This window comes from Lepus europaeus, chromosome 2, assembly GCF_033115175.1.
Source record: "Lepus europaeus isolate LE1 chromosome 2, mLepTim1.pri, whole genome shotgun sequence".
Classification (NCBI taxonomy): Eukaryota; Metazoa; Chordata; class Mammalia; order Lagomorpha; family Leporidae; genus Lepus; species Lepus europaeus.
In genome coordinates this window covers 112,902,005-112,924,672 of record NC_084828.1, presented here as the reverse complement: position 1 = coordinate 112,924,672, position 22,668 = coordinate 112,902,005, and the positions used below count along the sequence as shown (strand labels likewise).

The 22,668-nt window shown below is 36.6% G+C and overlaps 1 protein-coding gene across 1 annotated transcript in view; it reads right to left on the bottom strand.

The window, feature by feature from the left end:
• Positions 1-22,668, bottom strand: part of PDCD10 (programmed cell death 10) — a 47,893-nt gene that overhangs the window by 20,295 nt on the left and 4,930 nt on the right. Inside the window, exon 2 of the mRNA XM_062212214.1 lies at positions 9,711-9,918. Within this exon, the coding sequence (XP_062068198.1) occupies positions 9,711-9,806 (96 nt within the window). The 5' untranslated portion in view covers positions 9,807-9,918. The remainder of the gene's footprint in view (positions 1-9,710; positions 9,919-22,668) is intronic.

The window sequence follows — 22,668 nt, the reverse complement described above, 5'->3', positions numbered from 1 at the left end:
TTCTTCAAATAGGTTACCTAAAATTTTCAATGGAAACCATGAAAAATTATGTATTCAGTTATTTTATTCTTTAAAGTCAGTTACACTCTTACCTTACAATTACATTTAAGTGCAGAATGAAAAATATCTTGTCATTAAAAAATAATAAATATATTTACTTGAATTATTAAATAGGGAGGCTTAAAGTTAGGTTCTCAATGCTGACACAGCTGCAGTTTTGTTGGGCAAATACATGTCAAGTATGTGTGTTTGTGTGTGTGTTACATGTGTGTGTTTATGCATGTGTACTGGATGTTAAATGATCAACACCATGAAAACATTTGCTATGTAGGCTTCCTATTTATCACCTTACTCCTTTCTAATTGCTTTTCAGTTTCTCAACCAGGGATAAAATGGAGTTTAGTCTATTTTGTTATTAAGTCTGATACTGAGTTGAAAACTATGGATCCTCTGGATTTCAGAGAAGCTTATATCTGTCCTCTATTTCATTAGGATTAAGAAATGGTTATATAAAACACTGAACCAAATGTTCAATCCAAATGTTTTATTTTTAAATCATGTATAAATATGTGAGGTTTAAAATTTCAAAAGACTTATGTTCCTATAAAAGAGCTTATACAATTCATTTTTCAGATAGAAAAATCAGAGAACACATAGAATTTCATAAAAATAACTCTACTCATTGAAGAGTTCACTGGCAAAATAACTAGCTTTAGTTAAATTCAAATTTCCACAATCCTAAGGATTGGGTTAGTCAACTCAGTAAAACTCAACCATGTGTGTATGTATATATATATATATATTTTAACCTGGGATAATATGAAAGAGTGAAAAATAATATAATCTATATAGATTTTATGCAACAAAATGTTATGAACATATTTTGTACTATGCAACAAATAGCCCCCCTTCAATCCTATCAGTAATGAAAGTCCAAGTTCTACTTAATAAATTTCACACAAACACACATGCACACCTTAAATCAATTTATCTTCTAAACAACACAGAAATAACAAGAACCACATCACCCTACCAACTGTTTACCTTAAGCACAAAGCAAAAGCAACAAAATCTGCCAAAATAATTTATTTCCCCCAAAACAACAAAACCATTCCGGTTAGCAATTAACATGGCTTCTAAAAATCTTACAAAAGCTAATATTGCCTCAGTAGTAAGAAGGAAGGCACAAAAAGACTCAAAAAGCAAATACAGCTACATACTTTATAAATTTTACAAAGTATGGGAGCGGGCTTTAGGGAGCTGTGGGTTAAGCCACTGCCTTTGACACCAGTACCTGATATGGGTATTGATTTTCAAATCCCAACTGCTCCACTTCTGACCCAGCTCCCTTGCTAACGCTCCTGGGAAAGGTGGAAGATGGCTCAAGTGCTTGAGTCCCTGCCACCATGTTAGTGACCTGGCTCAAGTTCCATGCTCCTGGCTTTGACTTAGCCCAGCTCCAGCAGGCCACTGAAGCCATTTGGGGAATGAACCAGTGGATGGAAAATCTCTCTCTCCCCCTCTCTCTGTAATTCTACTTTTCCATAAAAAAAATCTTAAAAAAACAAATTGACAAAGGATGTTTCCAGAAATGAAAAAGGTTTTCTACTTCCACACAGTTCATATAATTACAATGAATACTATTTAAGATTAAAATAACAACATGGCTCGTCAGATCTCCATTTTTTGGTTGTACAAAGCAGGCAGTGGCAGAGACAAGATGAGTGCTCATCCTGAAAGGAAACCATTTCCTTATTTGGGTTTAGACCACACTGACCTCTTAACCAAGGTCTGAGTCAGATGTATGCCTTCAAGTATCAGTATTATTAATTCATTCTGTATTGCCCTGACTGATATGTAAAAGGGGCAAGGCAAATAACAGAGGTGTAAAAAACTTAATAAAGAGCTAATAAAATGATCCAAGGCAGACATCAATATCTCTAGATTTCTAGATTAAGTTTGCATGTGTGTACCTTACAAAAAAGGGGAAAGCAACAGAAGTCTAGACCTTTGAACTATGAAGGACTTCACCAGAACTCTGCTGAGAATCATACTAGGAAATGTTATATACACATACACCTTGCATAAACTCCACAGGCTTTCTTAATTATATGGTATCCACACCGTCCAGGACAGTGTCAGGCATATAGGCACTTACATATTGTTTCAAATGAAGTAAATCCCTCATTCATAAACTAATCTAAAGCATTCTGATATCAATGTATAATTTCAGTCTGTTTTACTTAGGAGCAAATATGTTACCTCCTCTCCTACTATAAACTGCTTTTCTTTCAGGCCCCTCACTTGTGACAAATGATTTCATAAAAATCACGTACATGTCCATCTTACCAAGGGTTTTTATGACAGTAGCAAGTTCTGATAATAACATTGTAACAACTATGATTTACTAAGCACTTGTAATGGATTTAAGCTTATACAGAAGTATAACATCTCCAATCCTCAAAATAAATCTGTAACTAGCTATCATCATCTTCATTTCACAGAGAAAGAAACAGTTTGTATAAAAGTATCCAATGTTAAAAAGCTAGTACAGATTCAGGATTCATATCAGAGCTGCTCCAAAACCTGCTACAAGTCACTAATTCCAACCTGACTCCCTAACATGTGAGAATTTCACAGTTAACAGCAAAATGAAACTTAAAAAGCTTATTTTGGTGCAAAAAATTTACAAATCCATAATTTTTTGCATAATATGCCTTTCCATGAACCCTTTGAAGACTTCTCATACTCTCTTTGCAGACTGCAGTCTACTCTATCACTGAGTTTCTTAAACCAACACATTCTTGAATTTTTACCAAGTGCAAAGATGGGATAGCAAAGAGATACAAAGATATACCTATAGTTCTGGACCCCCAGAAGATCAACTTAAATAAGCAGTTATATGAAGTGACTAGATCACACTCAACTGAAGTACAAAGTCTTTATAATGATGGGATTTGAACTGGTCGTTTTTTTCCCCCGCCAAAGAAACCTTTTATTTAAGGAGTACAAATTTTATAAGTACAACTTTAGGAATATAGTGATTCTTCCCACCATACCTGCCTTCCCATCCCGACTCACACCCTCTCCCCCCTCTCCCATTCCCAGTCCCATTCTCCATTAAGATTCAGTTTCAATTAACTTTATACACAGAAGACCAACTCTATACTAAGTAAAGATTTCAACATTTTTCACACACACAAACACACAAAAACACTGATAACAAGTTTTACAATTAATTCTCATAATACAACTCACTGAGGACAGGGCTCTTTGGAAAGTAAGTGCACAGTGACTCTGCTGTTAATTTAACAATTAACACTGTTCTGTATGACATCGGTGATCACCGAGGCTCTTAACATGAGCTGCCATGGCTATGTAAGCCTTTTGAATCCACAATCTGTCAGTATTTAGACAAGGCCATTATCAAGAGGGAAGTTCTCTCCCTTCAGAGAAAAGTACATCCTTCTTTCCACTGGAGTCTCACTCACAGAGATTCTTCATGTAGGACATTTTTTTCGCCTCAGTGTCTGAGCTGGTCTTTAAATAGTATGGCCTGGCCTCATGGGAATACCTTTTTTGGAATTTTCCCCATTGTGAGGTTTCTTTGGGGTTCTGTAACACATGGGGACGTGATGATTACGTCTAAGTTAGGGAAACCTAAGAATTTCCATTCTGTATCTAGTACTTTCAACTGAGTTCAGTGCTTTTTTTTTTTTTTTTTTTTGGACTAGGGTATCTTTAAAGAACCAATGCAGTAATTTTTCTCAAGTTACTGATAGCTCATAATCCATATTTTGGGTCTAAGAGAAGAGAAACATACAACCGCATTTTACGTTAATGGATGTCAAGACAGGGACAGATAATGCTTGGGCCTCAGACATATCTGACTTCCTTGTCACCAGTAAAAGAGGGAAAGAAAACCAGAATGAGAGAAAAGCATACATAACATCTCATCCCACCAAGAAGGAAAAGTATCTGCTGACACACATTTGGAAAGAACAGACAGACTGGAGGAGGCTAACATTAGGTTTTTCCTCAGTTCCACATACTGCCTATTCAGTTTTATGAACTCCTTCGGCTCATAAACTGTTTCTATTCTTTGCAGTTTTTGAAAGCACTTACTATCAACTGCAAACTTCTCGAATTTACATTCTTTGGTTAATTTGTGAAAATATTTTAAAAGCTCACACACTAATTTCTAATCCATAGAGATCTTATTTAATAAATTGCTTCTTCTGGAAATATCAGTTCATTCTTACACTTTTCTAGCATCAAGCTAGTGTCCTAAATCTGCAACTAAAAAAAAAAAATCCACTTTGTCTTTTGCTCAAGTTTGAAAGAGTCATAAAATTTGTGTCTTTTTAAAGGTCAAAATAATAAGCGTAACTGGTTCTGAATTGTCTACAAATCCACCTGTTTTTTTCAAAGTTAGGTAAGATGTGATATTCGCATGTTGATAATCCTGTCTCTATACCCTCTTCACAAAGATTACAGATCCTGTTTCCTTTTTTTTTTTTTTTTTAAGATTTATTTATTTTTTACTTGAGAGTCAGAGTTACACAGAGAGAGGAGAGGCAGAGAGAGAGAGAGAGGTCTTCCATCCCATGGTTCACTCCCCAACTGGCTGCAACAGCCAGAACTGCACCAATCCAAAGCCAGGAGCCAGGAGCCTCTTCCAGGTCTCCCACACAGGTGCAGGGGCCCAAGGACTTGTGTCATCTTCCAATGTTCTCCCAGGCCATAGCAGAGAGCTGGATGGGAAGTGGAGTAGCCAGGACTAGAACCGGCGCCCATATGGGATGCCGGCACTTCAGGCCAGGGCGTTAACCCGCTGCACCACAACGCCGGCCCAAATCCTGTTTCTTAAATTAAACTGGACCAAGTCACAATAACATAAACGCCAACTACATCTCCTATGATACAAATAAGAATGAAGTGCATTAGGTAGAAAAGGATGTATGCCAGAGGAACAGAAGTACAGGTGAAAGAGACTGCCCACTTGCTTTTGAACTGCCACAGAGAAAACAAATTGACTGTGTTGTGAACATACTAAGTTCAATCAGTGTTTCTCAAAGAGTCAGTTCTTGGGACTGCTAAGCTGTCTGGGAAAAAAAAAAAAAGGAAAAAGGTAAGCAGAGCCACCTAACTAGTCTAAAAACATTCCATTAAAACATTGCTTGCAAGCATACAAATTTCTATGGTCTGATAACAAATTTTGTCAGAAAATATATGTGAAAGACTCTAACACTTACTGTGTACCCAGTACTATGCTAAACACTTTATAATACCTTAACTCATTTATTTCAGAGCTGTGAAAATTAGTATACTATTGTTCATGTGCACTTTACAGATAAGCAACAGAGACAAGGTTATACAGCCTAGTGGGTGGAGAGTATAAGCATAAGATGCTAGGGCCAGCGACATGGTGCACTAGGTTAATCCTCTGCCTGCGGTGCCAGCATCCCATATGGGCGCCGGTTCTAGTCCCGATTGCTCCTCTTCCAGTCCAGCTCTCTGCTGTGGCCTGGGAATGCAGAGGAGGATGGCCCAAACGCTTGGGCCCCTGCACTCGCATGGGAGACTGGGAGGAGGCACCTGGCCCCTGTCTTCAGATCGGCATAGCTCCGGCCTTTGCAGCCATTTGGGGGGGTGAACCAAAGGAAGGAAGACCTTTCTCTCTGTCTCTCTCTCTCACTGTCTGTAACTTTACCTGTCAAATAAATAAATAAAAATCTTACAAAAAAAAAAAAAACATATATAAGATGCTATCTATGATCGCATCTGGATGATAGGATTACATTGTGGAGAAGCATGTTTATAAAAGTCAAAGTTTGAGGTCTGATTGTTTTTCAACAGAAAAACAAACAAAAAAAAAGTTAACTAGGTAAAGCTGGAGAAATATTACCAGGTATCATTGCTTACTAAGAATAATTACAAGCTGCATATCTGTCAAGAGTCAATTAGATGCTTCTGCATGCAAGGATACTGTTTATTCAGAAGTATACTTTTGTGTGATCTTTAGTTCCCAAATTATTTATTTCTGAAAACATGACACATCTTGCTTCAGAAACCGTATTTCATCTTAAAACGATTCCTCTAAAAGGTCATACAAAAAGACTCCCAGTTTAACTACTCTTGGAATGAAGAACTGAATCACAGTTCTCTCCTTCCGTATACGAAGAATCAGTAAGCAATAATAGCTACATGAGAATGTGATCTAAGACTTGGCATGTTTCTAGAAAGCGTCCATCCCATTATGCAAGAAGACGACCTATTTCACAGTAATTTACAATACAACCAATATACTTGGACGCTGAACTCCACAGCAGCTGATTAAACAAGAAGTCTACTCCTTCTCAGCTGTCTGGCGTAGTTTTATTAAATCTAGCCAAGCATCAAGCTCCCAGAATTCCATAAATAACTTTGCCTTGTAAGCTGGAATAACAGTACTAAAATTTTGCCAGTTTTAAGGATGTCTTACTAGCTAAAAATCCTTTAAAAAGACATTTCTGGACTACCATGGTAGCTATTATAGATCTAAAAACAAAGAATAAAAGAATAATACAATACATACAATACAAAGAATAATACAATAATACAATACATTATAGACAAGATTTAGTGAATCATTTAGCTTCAGAATACAACATTCTTCCTCACTGTGGTACTATTATTTTCAGGTAGGTTAATTTGCCCATCGTTTTTATCTTTAAATCTGAACAGCACTGTAAAACCGAGCCAAACTAAGCTAGAATTTCCCCATTAGTACATTTACAGAGAAATTCATGATTGAATCACAGTTAGATATTAATATTTAGTGGATTAGGTATCTTACTTGCATAATACAATCACACGTTGGAATGAACAGAGAACAGTGCTAGAATGGAAAGAAGTAGTTTGTAACTAAACACTTCACACTTGAAGGTACAATAATTACTTATCCCATTCCTAAATGAAGACCTAGGCATTTACTATGCCTAAAACTCTACAGTTCTGAAAATGTTTGAATACACAACAGAAATAATTTTTTTAAAAGTTTGATAATGTGATGTCAAATCAGCAAATTCAATTTGAGTTTCAGACATGACAATTTGCTGCAGTGTATCTCAGCCTGTCACTTTTAGTCATTTCATTCTCAAACTTAACATCTTACAAATAGCTCTCAGATGTGGCAATGCTTGCTAATTCTGGGTCCATTAATCTATACAGGAAAATACTTCAAAAGCTTCATAGGAAATTTGATAAATCTATATTCAAAAAACTTTTTAAATCTATGCATAATTTATTCATAATTGGAATTTTTCCATATCTTTTTTGATGATCCTTCACAGGCAGAGATCTCAAAAATTTTTACAACAAAATAAATATATTATAATTTGATTTTCCGTGAACTTTGTGAAGTACCCTTGTATGTTTTCAGATCTCATTGGAAGAGAATCACTGTCATTATTTACAGAAGAGATTACTCGTCCATTTGTAACAATTTCTTTTTATTTCAAGTTAATGTCCCTTACACTTAAATAAAATAAGAAAAAGTTTATCAATATTAATACAAATTCCATTTTTCCAGAATGCCACAGAACTCTTTTGCAAAGTCAAGATTCAAATGATAGCCATTTTTTTCTATCTAAGGAAAGACCACTCAAATGGCTAGAATAATAGTTTTTCTCATTTACTAGAAGTTCAAAGTGAAGATTTACATGTAAATTTTTCTCCTTCCAAGTAAAGACTCAAAATATTATATAAATACAGAAAATTCTCCCCAACAATTTTGCCCAACAGCCCAAGTCAAGTACATAGACGTGATAGCTGGAGCACTTCAGGGTAAAAATGCGATAATAGTTCTTAGAGTATCTAGGAAGTTCAAACTCATTATTTTCAAGATAGGTCACTCATCAGTTTTCAATGACTATCTGCTTACCTCATTGTTGCTACAAAAATAATTAAATAATTAGTTTGCTTAAATATCTGTGTTCCCTAATAGAGTCATGAGGACAGACATGCTGGTTTGTTTTTTTTTTTTTTTTCTTGTTCATACCTCCAGACTCTAACAGAGTATTTGCAAATAAATACTGAGAATTGAAGCACCTGCTTCTAGTTATAGCTACTTACAAAACACAAATAAAGTATCAGAACAAACTGGTAGAATTAATCCCTAGAGTGTTGGCTACAGCTACCACAGATAGGTACTAAAGGAGTACCTCCAATACTAACATGGTAGCTACAGAATAAGAACAGGGTTTTCAAAAGACGCTGCAACACTCCTAAACTGCCCTACTGCCTATACAGCTAAGTTTAGTCATGAGCCTAAGGTCATGCAAATGAGACGTAAGTGGAGTTCCTTTCAAAAGGAGTATTTTAAAGAAGTGAACTCAGTTGGAAACAGAATCCCATACTCTGTTCCACTTTCTACGCTTCCAGATGATAGTTCAGGACATGATGATAATGATGGAGCATCAGCAATTACCCTGTGTGGTGAGGTGACCTTGATAATGGAAGCTGAAGAACAGTACCATGGAATAGATAAGAATCTAAGTTTCTAATGATATTGAATCATGGCAATACTAACCCTGGAGCACTTGGCTCTAGAATCTTCCTTGTTATGTTACAGAGCCACCATTTTTAACTTTCCTTTGTGATCATCAAACCTAACACTATTTAAATGTCAAAAATTCCAAAACGTATATCTAAACTGGGAACCAGATCTGTAGTTTTCATAGTGAAGTGGATAAATGTTATCATTCTGATGCCAAGACTTACGATCATAACAAGTATCAACTACAATCAAATCCAATTAATGTAGGAAAAATGGTTCTGAAATCTCAAATCCTGCTCTAATAAAAATATTTTACAAAAGAGGATAAAAAATTAGAAATGATGAGGGCTTGCAGCCATAATAGGAATAAGGTTAATGATACTGAAAGCTAATTAGATTATACTAAAGTAGCAAGGAAAATTATTAAACAAAAAGGGCTAAATCCTCTGAATTTGGAGTCAAATGATCTACAGATGATTTCAGATTTGGTTAATTTTAGGAAATAATTTCAATTTTAGGGCTTAACTTCACCATTAGAGAGAGGGGGATTAATTAAATGATATCCAAGTGCTTTCTAGCTCCAGAATCCACTACATACCTTGATAAATTAATTTAAAAGAAAAATCTAAAATGTACTGACATTAGGTCCAAGACAATTCCTCCATCACAAAAGCAACCACGTCTTCTCCAGATACAGAGCAATGGTATCTTCTAAACAGCAATAAAAAGTTTAATAGGATTTTCCTACCTATTCCTGCTAGCTACCTACCTTGAATGTAATTACCTCCTATTCTTCAACTGTCTCTTATTTCTCTCTTTCAGATCTTACCACATAGGTTTCTTCTTCAGCAAAGCCTGTCCTAACTCCTAAAATGTCCTGCTATTTTTTTCTTAATTAACATTTTTTTGGACTTCATTGTACTTACAACAATTTTTTATTTATTTGTGCTTTTATTCAATGACCAACTCTCCCACTATGGTGCAACCTTTAGAAGGGAGTCATATATCTGTTTGGTGTGGTTTTCACTGTTTTATGCCCTGACATAATGCCTAGAACATAGATGTAGTTCATTTATCCATGTATTTTGTATGTGAAAGGATAAACAAGCAATAAATGATGCAGGCATTCAGGAATTGCACAGATCACATGTGGCAATGTTTATTCACTTACCTCATTAAACACAGGATACATCACTGCATAGAGAGGCATAGAAACCATGGAAGTGGTCTCAGCTTCATTCTTCATCTCTTCCATTGTCATCCTCATTCAAAAGCCAACTACAGTAGAAAAAGCAGTGCTAAAATGCAGAGGAATCTTCATTCACTGCAGTGTTTCTTTTCTCTCTTGGTGTGAAATGGGGAACAAAACATACACTGACCTAGTGAAGGAGGAACAGAAGACAGCAATTAACTATATTAAGGAAAAACAATAAAAATCAATAATTTTCCTCTCCAAATTATAGACTTCCTAATTTATGGAAAACTCATTTATTAGTATATTTTACCTGAACCCTGCTCAATAAGACATCTAGCTTTTCCTCCACAAACTCAAATATTGCCTCTTCCCATTGCTTACCTTCCCTTGGTTAGGTACTACTTCACAAAGGAGTGATTCAAGAACTGCTTTAACTTGAACTTAACAGTTCGCTATGGGGGCCGGCGCTGTGGTATAGCGGGTTAACGTCTTGGCCTGAAGTGCTAGCATCCCATATGGGCACCGGTTCTAGTCCCAGCTGCTCCACTTCCCATCCAGCTCTCTGCTAAGGCCTTGGAAAGCAGTAGAAGATGGCCCAAGCCTTTGCGCCCCTGCACCGGCGTGGGAGACCTGGAGGAAGCTCCTGGCTCCTGGCTTCGGATCGGCGCAGCTCCGGCCGTTGTGGCCATCTGGGGATTTAATCAGCAGATGGAAGACCTCTCTCTCTCTCTCTCTCTCCCTCCCTCTCCTTCAATGTGTAACTCTTTCAAATAAATAAATGAATCTTTAAAAAAAAAAAAAGTGAGAGAGAAAAAAAGCTTACAGATGCTCAAAGTTTTGGGTTCAAATCAAGAATTCAACAATATAGAGACATTCTGTTTTGAGAGTTTTAGAAATATGCTCCTTTTCATAATACAACTACTTATTTCCTTTGCCAAGGTAAAAAATATCCCCAATCATGAAGTGAAAGAATATTAGTAGTGACAAATCTGTATTAAACAAATTCATTAATACTGAAAATTTAATACTACTTAAAAAGCATTTTCATACATAAAATAATTTTTACATGAAGTTGGTCCTCACAGTAACTTACTTTACAGCTATAACTTCATTTTTACAGATTCGAAAGCAGGCTCAGATTATAAATAACTTGCCTAAGATTACACATGCAGAGATCTAAAACTTGATCTCAGGACTCTTAACTCCACATTAGACATCCTCACATCACAAAACCAAGTTTAAAGTGGAAATAAAAACAAGTCCCCCAAGCCCCACCCACCATCACCACTTCCCCAAGAAAGTATTTGGAAGTTATTTTTTCACTAATAGATGTATGAGCTTTGTGGTGCAATAGGTTAAGTCAGCATTCCATTTTGAAGCCCCAGTTTGAATCCAGCTTCTCAGGTTCCTTTCCAGCTTCCTGCTAATCCATATGGGAAGGCAGAGGAAGATGTGGGAAACCAGGATAGAGTTCCTGGCTCCAGGCCCTGGCCTGCCCCAGTCCTGGCCATTGTGGCCATTTGGTGAGTGAACCAGCAGATGGAAGATCTCTTTCACTCTCAGTCTCTCCATCTCTCACTCTGTTATACTCTGCCTTTCATGGAGAGGTTTTGTTTGTTTCTGAGCTGAAAGTTGCTCCCACACTTCTCAAAACAACAAAAAGCCAATTCTTAGATTTTATTCTATAGCGCAAGAGAAAATCATTACTTGATCTGATAAAAGTACATGCTTTGGTCAAGGGGACAATGGAAGAGAAACTGAAGGCAGTGACCTGATATATCAATGTAAGAGTCAAACAAGGCTGGTATAATCATGAAGAGGAAATAGCTACATACTCATATTAACTGTTGTCCTGTTGTTTTTATTTCACTAATTAATATGACTCTTGGCAATCCACTTTTCCACCTAGAAATAAACTGAAAATACTATTCCATAATAAATTTGAACAAAGAGAGGAGCTAAAATGCAGTGATGCCAGTCAAAATGAAAAGTATGGAATGACTGTAGAGTATGAAGAGCAGAAGACATATTATCAATGAAAATGCAAATGAGACACAGCAAAATAAGGACCAGCAACAGAACTTTAACAGCTACCTCATTCAATTACAGAAAAGAATATCTTAATCAGGGAAAACAGAAAATGAAAACTTTTGATTGCTATGGGAGAATTGGGAGAGGGAATCAGCATCACAAAAAAATAGAAGTTTCAAAGAGAAGGTGGCCAAAATTTGTAAATGCTGTTGAGCATGGGCAATAATAAATGAAATACTATCAGGGATACCAGGCACAATGGAATCACGTTTTGTTTTTTATTCTTTTAAACACACATGCACATCACTGCAGATACAAAAGCTGACAGTTAAGTGGCTAGTCACTTTCAGAATTCTTGATAACATCTCTACCTAGATATGCCAACGAACTTGCTCAAATGCTTATTTTTACCTTTTGTAAATACCTTGAACTTTTTTTGAAGTTCCATTTTATAAATCTCTCCTCTAAGACTTATTTTATAGTACTATCAGCTGTCCTTTGTCATCAAAAAGAACAGTATTTTAACAGCATTATAGGCTAATAGTAGGTGGCTGGTCAATACCACATATAACCACTTTCTAATATTGTTTCTATGGAAAATGCTCCAATTAGTCAATTTAGAACTCAACACTGGAGAACATACAATCACAATCCTAGTTTAGGGAGGTACTCACTACTTCAATAGCATTTACAGGACATTAAAGTCAATACATTCAATAAGAATTTTAAATATTGAATTATTCTCCCAGTTTTGATTCAACTGTAAGTTAAAAAAGGTTTCTGTCATTCTTTCCAGTTGTGTTTTAAGTTGAAATGGTTCAACAAGGATCAGATGAGCTGAGTGAGGTGTGAAGCCTTACCTGCCCCTTTGACAGGATCCCTCCCTTTCAATTTAGTGGCACATTAGCAAAGTTTCAGCCCTTTCAGTATACTGGGTTCTGGGATGAGTGTTGATCATGCAGACATAGACAGCTGAAGATCACTGGCTCCAAGGGCCTTAAAAAGTGATCTCATCTACCCCATATCTATAGTAAAAACCAAAGTACAAAAAGGGTGTAGTAGACTTTCCCATGGTCAATTTCTAGCTAAAAATCAGCAATGAAAATGTGAGATTGTTATGGTGACAACAATAGCAAGAACCACTTTATCTTCATTTCAGATGTGTTGCTTTGGGATAAAACTTCACAGTTCAAAGCAAGATTTGTGTTTGATCGATTAGTACCCACAGAATCAAAGAAAGACAGAGAACCAGAACTGGAGATGACAAGATCTTAAACATAAACTTGTAAACAAAATTTTCTTCAAAACACCCCTTGTGATTTTGGGAACTCAAAACAGATTACAAGAAACCTTCTCATTTTATACTTTTTCCCTTATTTCCTTAATGATATTCAAAATAGCACTGTTAACTTCTAACACAAGATGAATCAGCTTTAAATATCTTCTTGGGCTGATGACTATTATTGCTTGGTTAGAGTGAGAAGGCAAAAAGAAAAAAAAGCCCCTGCCATTCTACTGCCAAACTCTAAAACTTGGTTTATCGGTACCCTGCTCTACCAACTAGAGTGTGCTCATTTAAAGAGCTACACTCTTTCTATCTCAGGGCTCAGAATCAGCATTTCCTTAAACAGTCTCACTTTAGTCCATCTGGGGCATGAGATAACTCTAGCACCAAAGTTGTTTTACTCCCAAATAAAAGGAGTGACCAAACAGAAGTTCTTGTTACTGGTATATGCAGTTCTTGGGTAGAAACAAGGCTTCCTAAGTAAATTCTACACTCAAAATATGAATAGATGGGTATTTTGTTGTTGTTTTTTTGTTGTTGTTGTCTTTCTCTACAGGTTCAAGCCAGCACATAGCCCTTCACTTGGTCTCAAATTCTTATAATTCCCACAATCTCCCTTCCTAAAAAGGAGGCTATTCATTGATTATTTACTTAAATTTTCAACAAAATGCTCATGAACATTAAAAGAGTTTATTCATTCCTGATAGGATTAGGGTTAGAGTTAGGGTTATTTACGTTCCCATTTACAAGTATTTATGTTCCACTTATAAGTGTATTTCTTTCTACTATAAAGTTCTTAGAGTCAGCACAGCAGGCACATAGCAGATACTTAATTGTTGTTAAACAAATGAATGAGATAAGAGAAGGGCAATTTATAAGTTGAATCAGTCTTGCTAATAATACTCTTCCAATATCAAGGTTAGCAAAAAAAAAAAAAAAAAAAAACCATAAAATCTAAAATGTCTAGACTCATTCATAATTAATCAGTTTTTAACTTAAAAAAATTATTTGAGAGGCAGAGGGAGAAAGACAAGACTAAGCTGCCATCAGCTGGTTCACTCCACAAATACCTACAGTGGCCCTGGGCTGAGTCAGGGGTCAAAGCAAGGAATTCAATTCACATCTCCCGAAAGAACTGCAGGAATCCAATCACTTGGGTCATCATTGCTACCTACTGGGTTAGACACTTAAAGATCACTGGTTTCTTAGCAAGAAGCTGCAGTCAGCTCCCTGAACCAGGTGGGTATCAAAACCAGGCATTCAGATTTGGACACAGTTATCTGAAAGAAAAACATCTTAATTTCTAAGCCAAATGCCCACCCCTTACTTTGTTAGCCATCCCATGCTCTTTCCACTATAGCAAACAGAGAATACAACCTTCAAATGATTACAAATAAAATCAGGATTCCAAAAAAAGAAATGTACAAGGAAATCAAGTAAAACTCAAGGTAACAGTGAACAAGTGTTTCAGTTCCTAAATGCTGGAAGATCTGAACTATCACAATTACTTCAGTCCCTATTAAAAATACTTATTTGGGGACTGGTGATATGGCCTAATGGGTTAAGCCACTGCTTACCACACTGGCATCCCCTCTCAGAGCAATGGTTTGAACCCCAGTTGCTCCACTTCCTATACAGCTCTCTAATGCACCTGAGAAGGCAGCAGAAAATGGCCCAAGTTCTTGGGTCCCTGCTGCCCTGTGGGAGACTGGGATGGAGTTCTGGGCTCCTAGCTTTGGCCTGGACCAGTCCCAACCATGGCCATCTAGGGAGTGAACCAGTAGATGGAAGATTTCTATTTTTCTCTCTACCTCCTTCTTGCTCTCTTGCTCTCACTCTGTCAAATAAATAAATAAATAAATCTTTTAAAAGTGCTCATTTGCAAGATTGTTCATTCAAAACCTCCAGGGAAGATTCCAGGGATCTGCATTTCTGGCAGGTAACTCAGATAATTGTTATAAATATGTCAGGCTAAGAACCATGCAGATGGCAAGCACAGTGGTTAGAGTCAGAAAAACTAGCTGCTAAAACCAATCTCAGGGATATAGATGAAACTGTTTGACTAAGCACCTGAGTTTACAGTTCAAATTTTGTGGAAGTCTCTCTTACATCACATGCCTTATTTCTCTATTAGAAACAAAAAGAGGGTGAAATTGTATAATCTTAAAGGCCTTGATACTCTAAGATTTCATTACTGGTTATCTACTGTAAGTTCAAAAGTAATTTCATGGGAATTTTTTTTTAAAGAAGCCTCATATTAGATCATAAAAATTACTTAAAAATTCGAGTAAAGATGTCCTCCTCAAGAGCTGGTGGATTCAGCGTTTCAAATAACTGACAAGCCATTGCTTCCTCTCAATATGAAAGCATCAAGAATCATACCCATCAGATTCCTAGACAAACTAGATTTTTTTCCAACATTCTATAAATCACAACCTATCTATTTCACACAGACAGAAAGGTTGGCACTTGCTATCATAACCTTCACATCTTTTAGGGCCTTCTCATGTTGAAATGCTACAGCTATTTCCAAATGACATAAAAGATTTAGAGGAGGAAGCTAGTTGAGAAAAGCGGGACAGAGGAATGCAGTAAGTGAGGGATGCTACTGAGACTAAAATGAACTTAAGTCTTTAGAATACGTATTACCTCTCTCTCCTTCCTTCCTCTTCAAATTTTATTTTCTATAATTCAAGGTCTTCCATTCTACAGGTTTTCTCAATAAGGTTATGCATAACTTAAACCTCCCTGAACATGCACTAGTCAATTTAGTAAACAGAATTTTGCATTTAAGGGACATCTAGAAATAATCTCCTGTTCATTTGTGTAATTTATAGCACTTTGACTGTATATGAAAAAGCACCTTCTCTCTGAGTATGTCACTTCACCTTTCTATGCTTTAGCTTCTTTTTAAGATTGAGAACAATGGAGCTATATACCTAAAAGAGATATAGTTAAAATGAGGCAATTTCTAAACCAAACAGAAATTCTGTTAAATGGCTTTAGGTTATTAAGTACTGTATTTCTGCACTTTTAAATAACTACACAACTAAAGTAGACATTCCAAAATGAACTCTCACTTCAATGGAAAGTTTAACCCCCTCAATCAAACCTAGAAAGGCACCTCTGTTAAACCACATCTTCCAGGTAGCTGATAGTACTAACCGGTTCAAGAGCTCTAGCTTTGTTTTCTTCTCTTTTAAACAAGACAAAAAAAAAAAATCTTCAACATCTCAACATATACAACTGATAAGAAAAGTATTCGCTAAGCCATTAAGAAGTCACAGAGGTTCTACCTAAAACACCATCTCAACTTCAATTAAATTGTCTTTGAGGGACCTGCACCATGGCTCATTGGGTTAATCCTCCACCTGCAGGGCGCTGGCATCCCATAGGGCGCCCGGTTCTAGTCCCGATTGCTCCTCTGCTGTGGCCTGGGAGGGCAGTGGAGGATGGCCCAAGTGCTTGGGCCCCTGCACCCACATGGAGACCAGGAAGAAGCACCTGGCTCCTGGCTTCGGATCGGCGCAGTGCCAGCCGTAGCGGCCATTAGGGGAGTGAACCAACGGAAGGAAGACCTTTCTCTCTGTCTATAACGCTACCTGTCCAAAAAAAAAAAAAAAAAAAAAAAAAAAGTCTTTGAAAACAAACACTGGCAAATGAGAGCACCATGCCTCATGATGGAAAAGTACCTAAATGTAAAAGTGCTATAAATTTGACTCCATCATCTTTATCATTCACTGTTAATCGGAGTATGTCTGTAACAGATAGGTGTTCCTTAACTGAAGAGCAGAACTGGCTCTAAACATACGCCTATAAATCAGTCATTTCAAAGTTAAAATTTATTTTTCTACAGAGAGTTAAGGTTCTAAGAAAAACTTCAAAGTCTACAACATTACCTAAAATCAAATAAGAATAAGAGTGTTTGAGTCATACCCAGCAACATTAAGAGCACTGTTACATGAGAGGTAGGGATAGTTTTCTTACTTATGACATGGGACTAATACCTCTCGCTTAAGATTGTTGTGAATATTAAATGCAGTTACAGATGAAGTGTTTAGAAGAGTGCATGGCACACAGTAATTATTCAATATTAGCTATAGTAATTAAGCACAGAAAAAGGCACATGCAGTCTAGTCTAGGATAACAAGATCAGGTCTCTCTCGAAGACAGGCCTCCTCCACAACTCTGGAAAGCCAGATAAGTGAAGGAAGAATATTTGGAAACTCTGTAAGATAGTAGACTTTCTTAAAACAAAACCAAAAACTTTTAATAAAATCCTATATATGAGAACAAACACACTAAATTGCTCATTCATCCAATAAACATATTAAGCAACTATTTTACCAGCCCCTCTCTTTCACAGGAGCTCCTAAACACCTCCTCCTCCATATCTGAGAACCACTACCCTAGAACAATCAGGACACAAACACTTTGACCAATGCATTATGAAGAATAAAGGTGAGTGACCCTAACAGAAAGGTTAACGGCTAGCAAAGCACATCTGGAGCCATATCTTTTCATGCTTGAGTCCCAGTTCTCAAGCTCTAAAGAGTAAATTTACCCTTACTCTTGTCACACATGCTAATGAGTCCAAGAAACTTAAATGTGAAGACATTTAAATGTGAAGAGATTTTAAAAGCAAAAATAGCCATTATAAATTAATTCACTCTCCAAGTTTTATAATTTAGAGACAAAAATCCAAAGAAATTTACATTAAAAAACAAAAACAAAGGTGGGCACTGTGGTGGAGTGGGTTAAGCTGCAGCCTGGCACACCTTCTGTGATGCCTGCATCCTCTATCTGATTGCCAATTCAAGTCACAGTTACTCTGCAATTCTGATCTAGCTTTGTGCTAATGCACCTGGGAGGCAGCAGATGGCCTAAGTACCTTGTTTCCTGTCACCCACATGGAAGACCTAGATGGATTTCCTGGCTCCCAGCTTAGGCTTAGCCCAGTACCAGCTGTTACAAGCATTTGGGGAGCAAACCAGTGGATAGATGGATGGATCTCTCTATCACTCCGCCTTTCAAATATAAATAAACCTAAAAAAAAAAAAAAAATGGTGGTATGTATTTTAACCAAACATGCTACTGTGGCCTACTGTACTTTAGCAAGTTAGTCTGCCAGTCTGACCTACTACTAGTAGACTAACCTACCCTCTGTGTCATCCACAGCTCAACCAGAATACAGTCAAGAACCCCAGAAACAAAATACAAGTATCTAGAAACTGAAGAGGGTATGTGGCTGTTTCAATAGAGGCATTAGAACACACAGCAGCACAAGTTTGTGGATCTCCAATTTGGTCAGCTGAGATTTGACACCGTAAAAGTTCATTCCATCATGTCAAGTGTACACTCTTACATATTTTGGGGGATGCTGTTTCTTAATACTGAAATCTATAAAACAGACAGGAAGTAATTATTTTTTTCCACATGTAAATGTACCTTATAGAGCAGGATAAATGCTCAGATTTCGAACAGAAAGACCCAAGTTTGATTTTTTTTTGCTCAGTTATGTGATACTACTTAAATAACTTAATCTCTCTGAATTCAGTGGGAAATTAATATAAGTACTCACCTCACAAGGTTGAGTACTGAATGTATATAAAACAATACAGTGGCTGGTATGCCTTATAAACACTTAATTCATTTTGATACTGACATTTTATATAAAATTATATGAACATGACATGTGAAAGGGCTGTAGCTAGGGTAAGACAAACCAGACACCTAGAGCACAAACTCTGACTTTCTTGACATGCTGGGTTAGTGTCTCCTTAAATTTTGCACCTTAGGTGTCTCTCTTGCCTCATCCTAGTTCTGTACTTACATAGCATATACAAATATGGTCTTAATATTGATATCACAATGTCATAAAGGCCACTTACACACCATATTTTCACACCCTTTTCTTTCCCATTTGCCAAAATGGTGTGTAAATTATTTGGGTCACCAGAAGTAACATATACTCGTATCATCCAAAGAAAATTACTTAGTTTTGTAATACATAAGGGAATTTGGCCATCAGATGCATTTTAAAACTATTTGCCAGGCTGCTTTAAAATCACTCTTCATTGTCTTAATGTACACAGATCAACTTACTAAAGGAAGATATGGCCCAGAAGCAGGCTGGGTAGCAGAGTGAAATCAAGACAGGATCAATGACCTTCTTGAGATAATTCATAAATGGAGATAATATATAGGACAATCAAAGGTTGACAACAGAATCAAAGAGCTCATTACCTCTGAATTAGCTGATGGGAAGTGGGAGGAACAATAAAAACAATAACAACTGGCTCCTAAAATAGTCTGAAACAACTTGTTCAGGGAGAAAAACAAACATCTCCTTATAGTTGTGACAATCCTTACATCTTTTTACCCTATTCTAACGTCTCAATTTTGCTAAATCCTGGTCTGAAATTTTGATGAAAATGCTTGGAAGACAGGACATAAATTTGTCCCCTTCCACATGTTCATAGTTTGCCTCTAAAATTTTCAATCTTTTGCGGCTCATAAACCAAATAATGCCTAACTGAATGGCCAGTTAGTATTTGAGGTGCATGTCTATTTCTTAATTAGTGTTTTTGTTAATTCTACAAAATAAAGTAAAAGCTTTCCTTTAAAATCCCTCAGAAACTCAACAAAACAAGAGCCCTCAGAGTTCTTTATGCTTCTACGTACAACTGAAGGAATCTGTACTACCTAGAGTCTGTCTACTTGCTCTGCACCATTTATAATCTTAGATGCTACTATTTAATTTAGCAACTGCCTAACTCTTTAACTAACTGCCTAAGATCTACTATATACAACATATATTCTCTTTGGCTTACAAAAGTTTTTAAAACAAAAATGCTTCCACAAAGCACTAAATGTTAATATTAGCCCCAGATAACAAAATCGCCTCTGGCTCATGTGTACAACATTGGGTGCTATACACCCAAGGTTCTATCTTGATGATGCCATTTAATTTCACCTTTAGCTCCCAACTGATCTTAAATGCAAATGCTACCAGTCACAAAAAATGAGGGATACAGAATGGTTATCTCTTTATATTATATTTACAGTTCCTCCCCTAATCTTCACTTTGCAAAAGTTTAATTTATTTTCTAAGGAAGTATATTCAAAATTAAGGTAGCATCCTGGAAGTACACCAATTTTCAAAAATAACAAAATGTCAATGTTAATATGGATAAAAACATCCACAAAGCATGTCTGAATAAAAGACTACAGCATTATTCAAAATCCTTTGGAATTAAGAGAGTCTTGTGACAATCTGAAAGGGTATAGGGAGCAGTTGCTGCCCAGAGGCTGGGTCTGACTCATTTAACATTCCCAACTGGCTTTAGTTGTAGTAACTTATATAACTCTGGGATGACAGCAAGGGTGTATGTAGGATCTTGTCATTCCTTACCTACAACCTCAGTTGGATTCCAGGTCATTCTAACCTAAGATCAGATGGCTGAATAAGGCAGAGAGCGATATTTCAAAGTGGGACCAGAATTCAAATTTCTTCTTCTCAGCAATGGCCCAAAACTATCAAATGAGAAAGGCTAAATGCCCATACAACGAACTTCCATCCCCTTTTTTTAATCTAGTAAAGTATAAACTCCACAAAGAGAAATTTTATTAATTTTTATTTTTCTTAACATGTAGCATAGTACTCTGCATAGTCAAAGTCAGCAAAAGTGTTGGAGACTTCGTGATGAAAAGTCAGATGTAGTCCACGCCCTTGAGGATGTACAGTCTTGCAGGGAATAGACAGCAAAGAAATACAATGACATGTCAGGATGCTGTGTTGTGTAAGACTCCAGGGAGCACATCTGTATGATGTTATACACTCACTTACATAACTTATACAAGTTCAAGGTACAAAATTTTTTATAGAAGACAAAAAAGAAAAACACTGAAATATATAAATACTGAAATATATAGGTGATACTAATTCCATTCCATCAGTCCCAGAATGAGAAAGTTAAAAGACAGATGGATCTGCTACACCCCTAACAGACTGAAAGCCGCTGGACCTCTCATAGTGAGCAACTCACACAGCAACTATGACTAACTACATGTATTATATATGCATTTCTTTTCAAACATGGTCTGAGCGACAAGTCAAGTATTTCACAAAGCATTGAGAGGAAAACTAATCTATTCCAACCATAAAGAAAAACTGTCTACAGGTTGTCAGTCAGATTAAAAGTCAAGTTTGAATAGTAAGTAATATCTGCCCGCTACAATAAAGATAGTCTGTCACTGTAATACTAAGGTTAACTACCTTCCAATGGAATTCGATCACTAACACCATGTTTACTACAATGGCTAAAAACATGATCTCTTGAGTCAGCAGCCTAGATTCAAACCCTAATTCCAAGCAATTACTGGTCTTGTGACCTTGAGCAAGTCCTTTAACCTCTTTGTAGTTTCCTCTTTTTTTTTTTTTTTTTTTTTTTGGACAGGCAGAGTGGACAATAAGAAAGAGACAGAGAGAATGTAGTTTCCTCATTTATAAATGGGGATAATAGTGCTCTACCTCACAGGGTTGTTGTAAAATTACATGACATCACTTAGAAACCTCAGCATGAGGCCAGTCACTCAGCTATTACTTCATAACTTCTGGCCAAGATATCAGATACCAGTTCTTTCCAAAGTAGATTTAAGGTAATTTCACACATACTATATACTCAATAAATACATGATAAGTGGATGAACCCAAGGATTATTACTATGCAACTTAGACTTACCTCTGGCAAACTTATTTCCAAGGTACTGGTCTAAGTGGCAATGACTACCATTTTATATGTTCCACTCTTGTTACCCAGTAAGTCCTCAGCTTGCTCTATTTCCTTTCTCTCCATTTCCTCTCTCTTCTGTAACCGACATAGCAACATCTAATTCTAGGTAACAGTGTAAGAATGAAATAAAATTCGAATCATTTTTAGGTAGTTACAAATCTGGTTATCCATGTCAAAAACGAAGGGTAACCTTGAAAAATAAGATATTAACATCACAATATACCCAAGTTATATTTAAATTTTTTAGGGTAAGTGAGAAAACAACTTCATAGAAACAAAAATGAACCACCAAACCACACTGCTTATGGTCAGCAAATAAAATTTTTCTCATTGCTGCAATAAAGATGCTTTCATTTTTTACACTGTGTGTTCATGCATGAATATATAGTCCTAAAACATAAGCCTCTAAGACTGCAACTTTGACATTATAAAGGCAGTACCATACATAATCACACTATTTAAATTCTACATCACTTTTAGTTTATATTACAGGGAAACAATTATTTAACAGAGAACTGGTCTAAAATCTTAGTAACATTACCTATCAAAATAAACTTAACACTACAATAACATATGAATATAAGAAGTAGTACATGAAGGGCTGGCACTATGGCGTAGACCACCAAGCCTACACCTGCAGTGCTGGCATCCCATATGGGCTCTAGATCCTGTCCCGGCTGCTCCTCTGCTTCCAATCCAGCTCTCTGCATAAGGCCTGGGAAAGCAGTGAAAGATGACCCAAGTGCTTGGGCCCTTCTACACCCCTGTGGGAGACCTGGAAGGGGCTCTTGGCTCTGGATAAGTCCAGCACTGGCCATTGCAA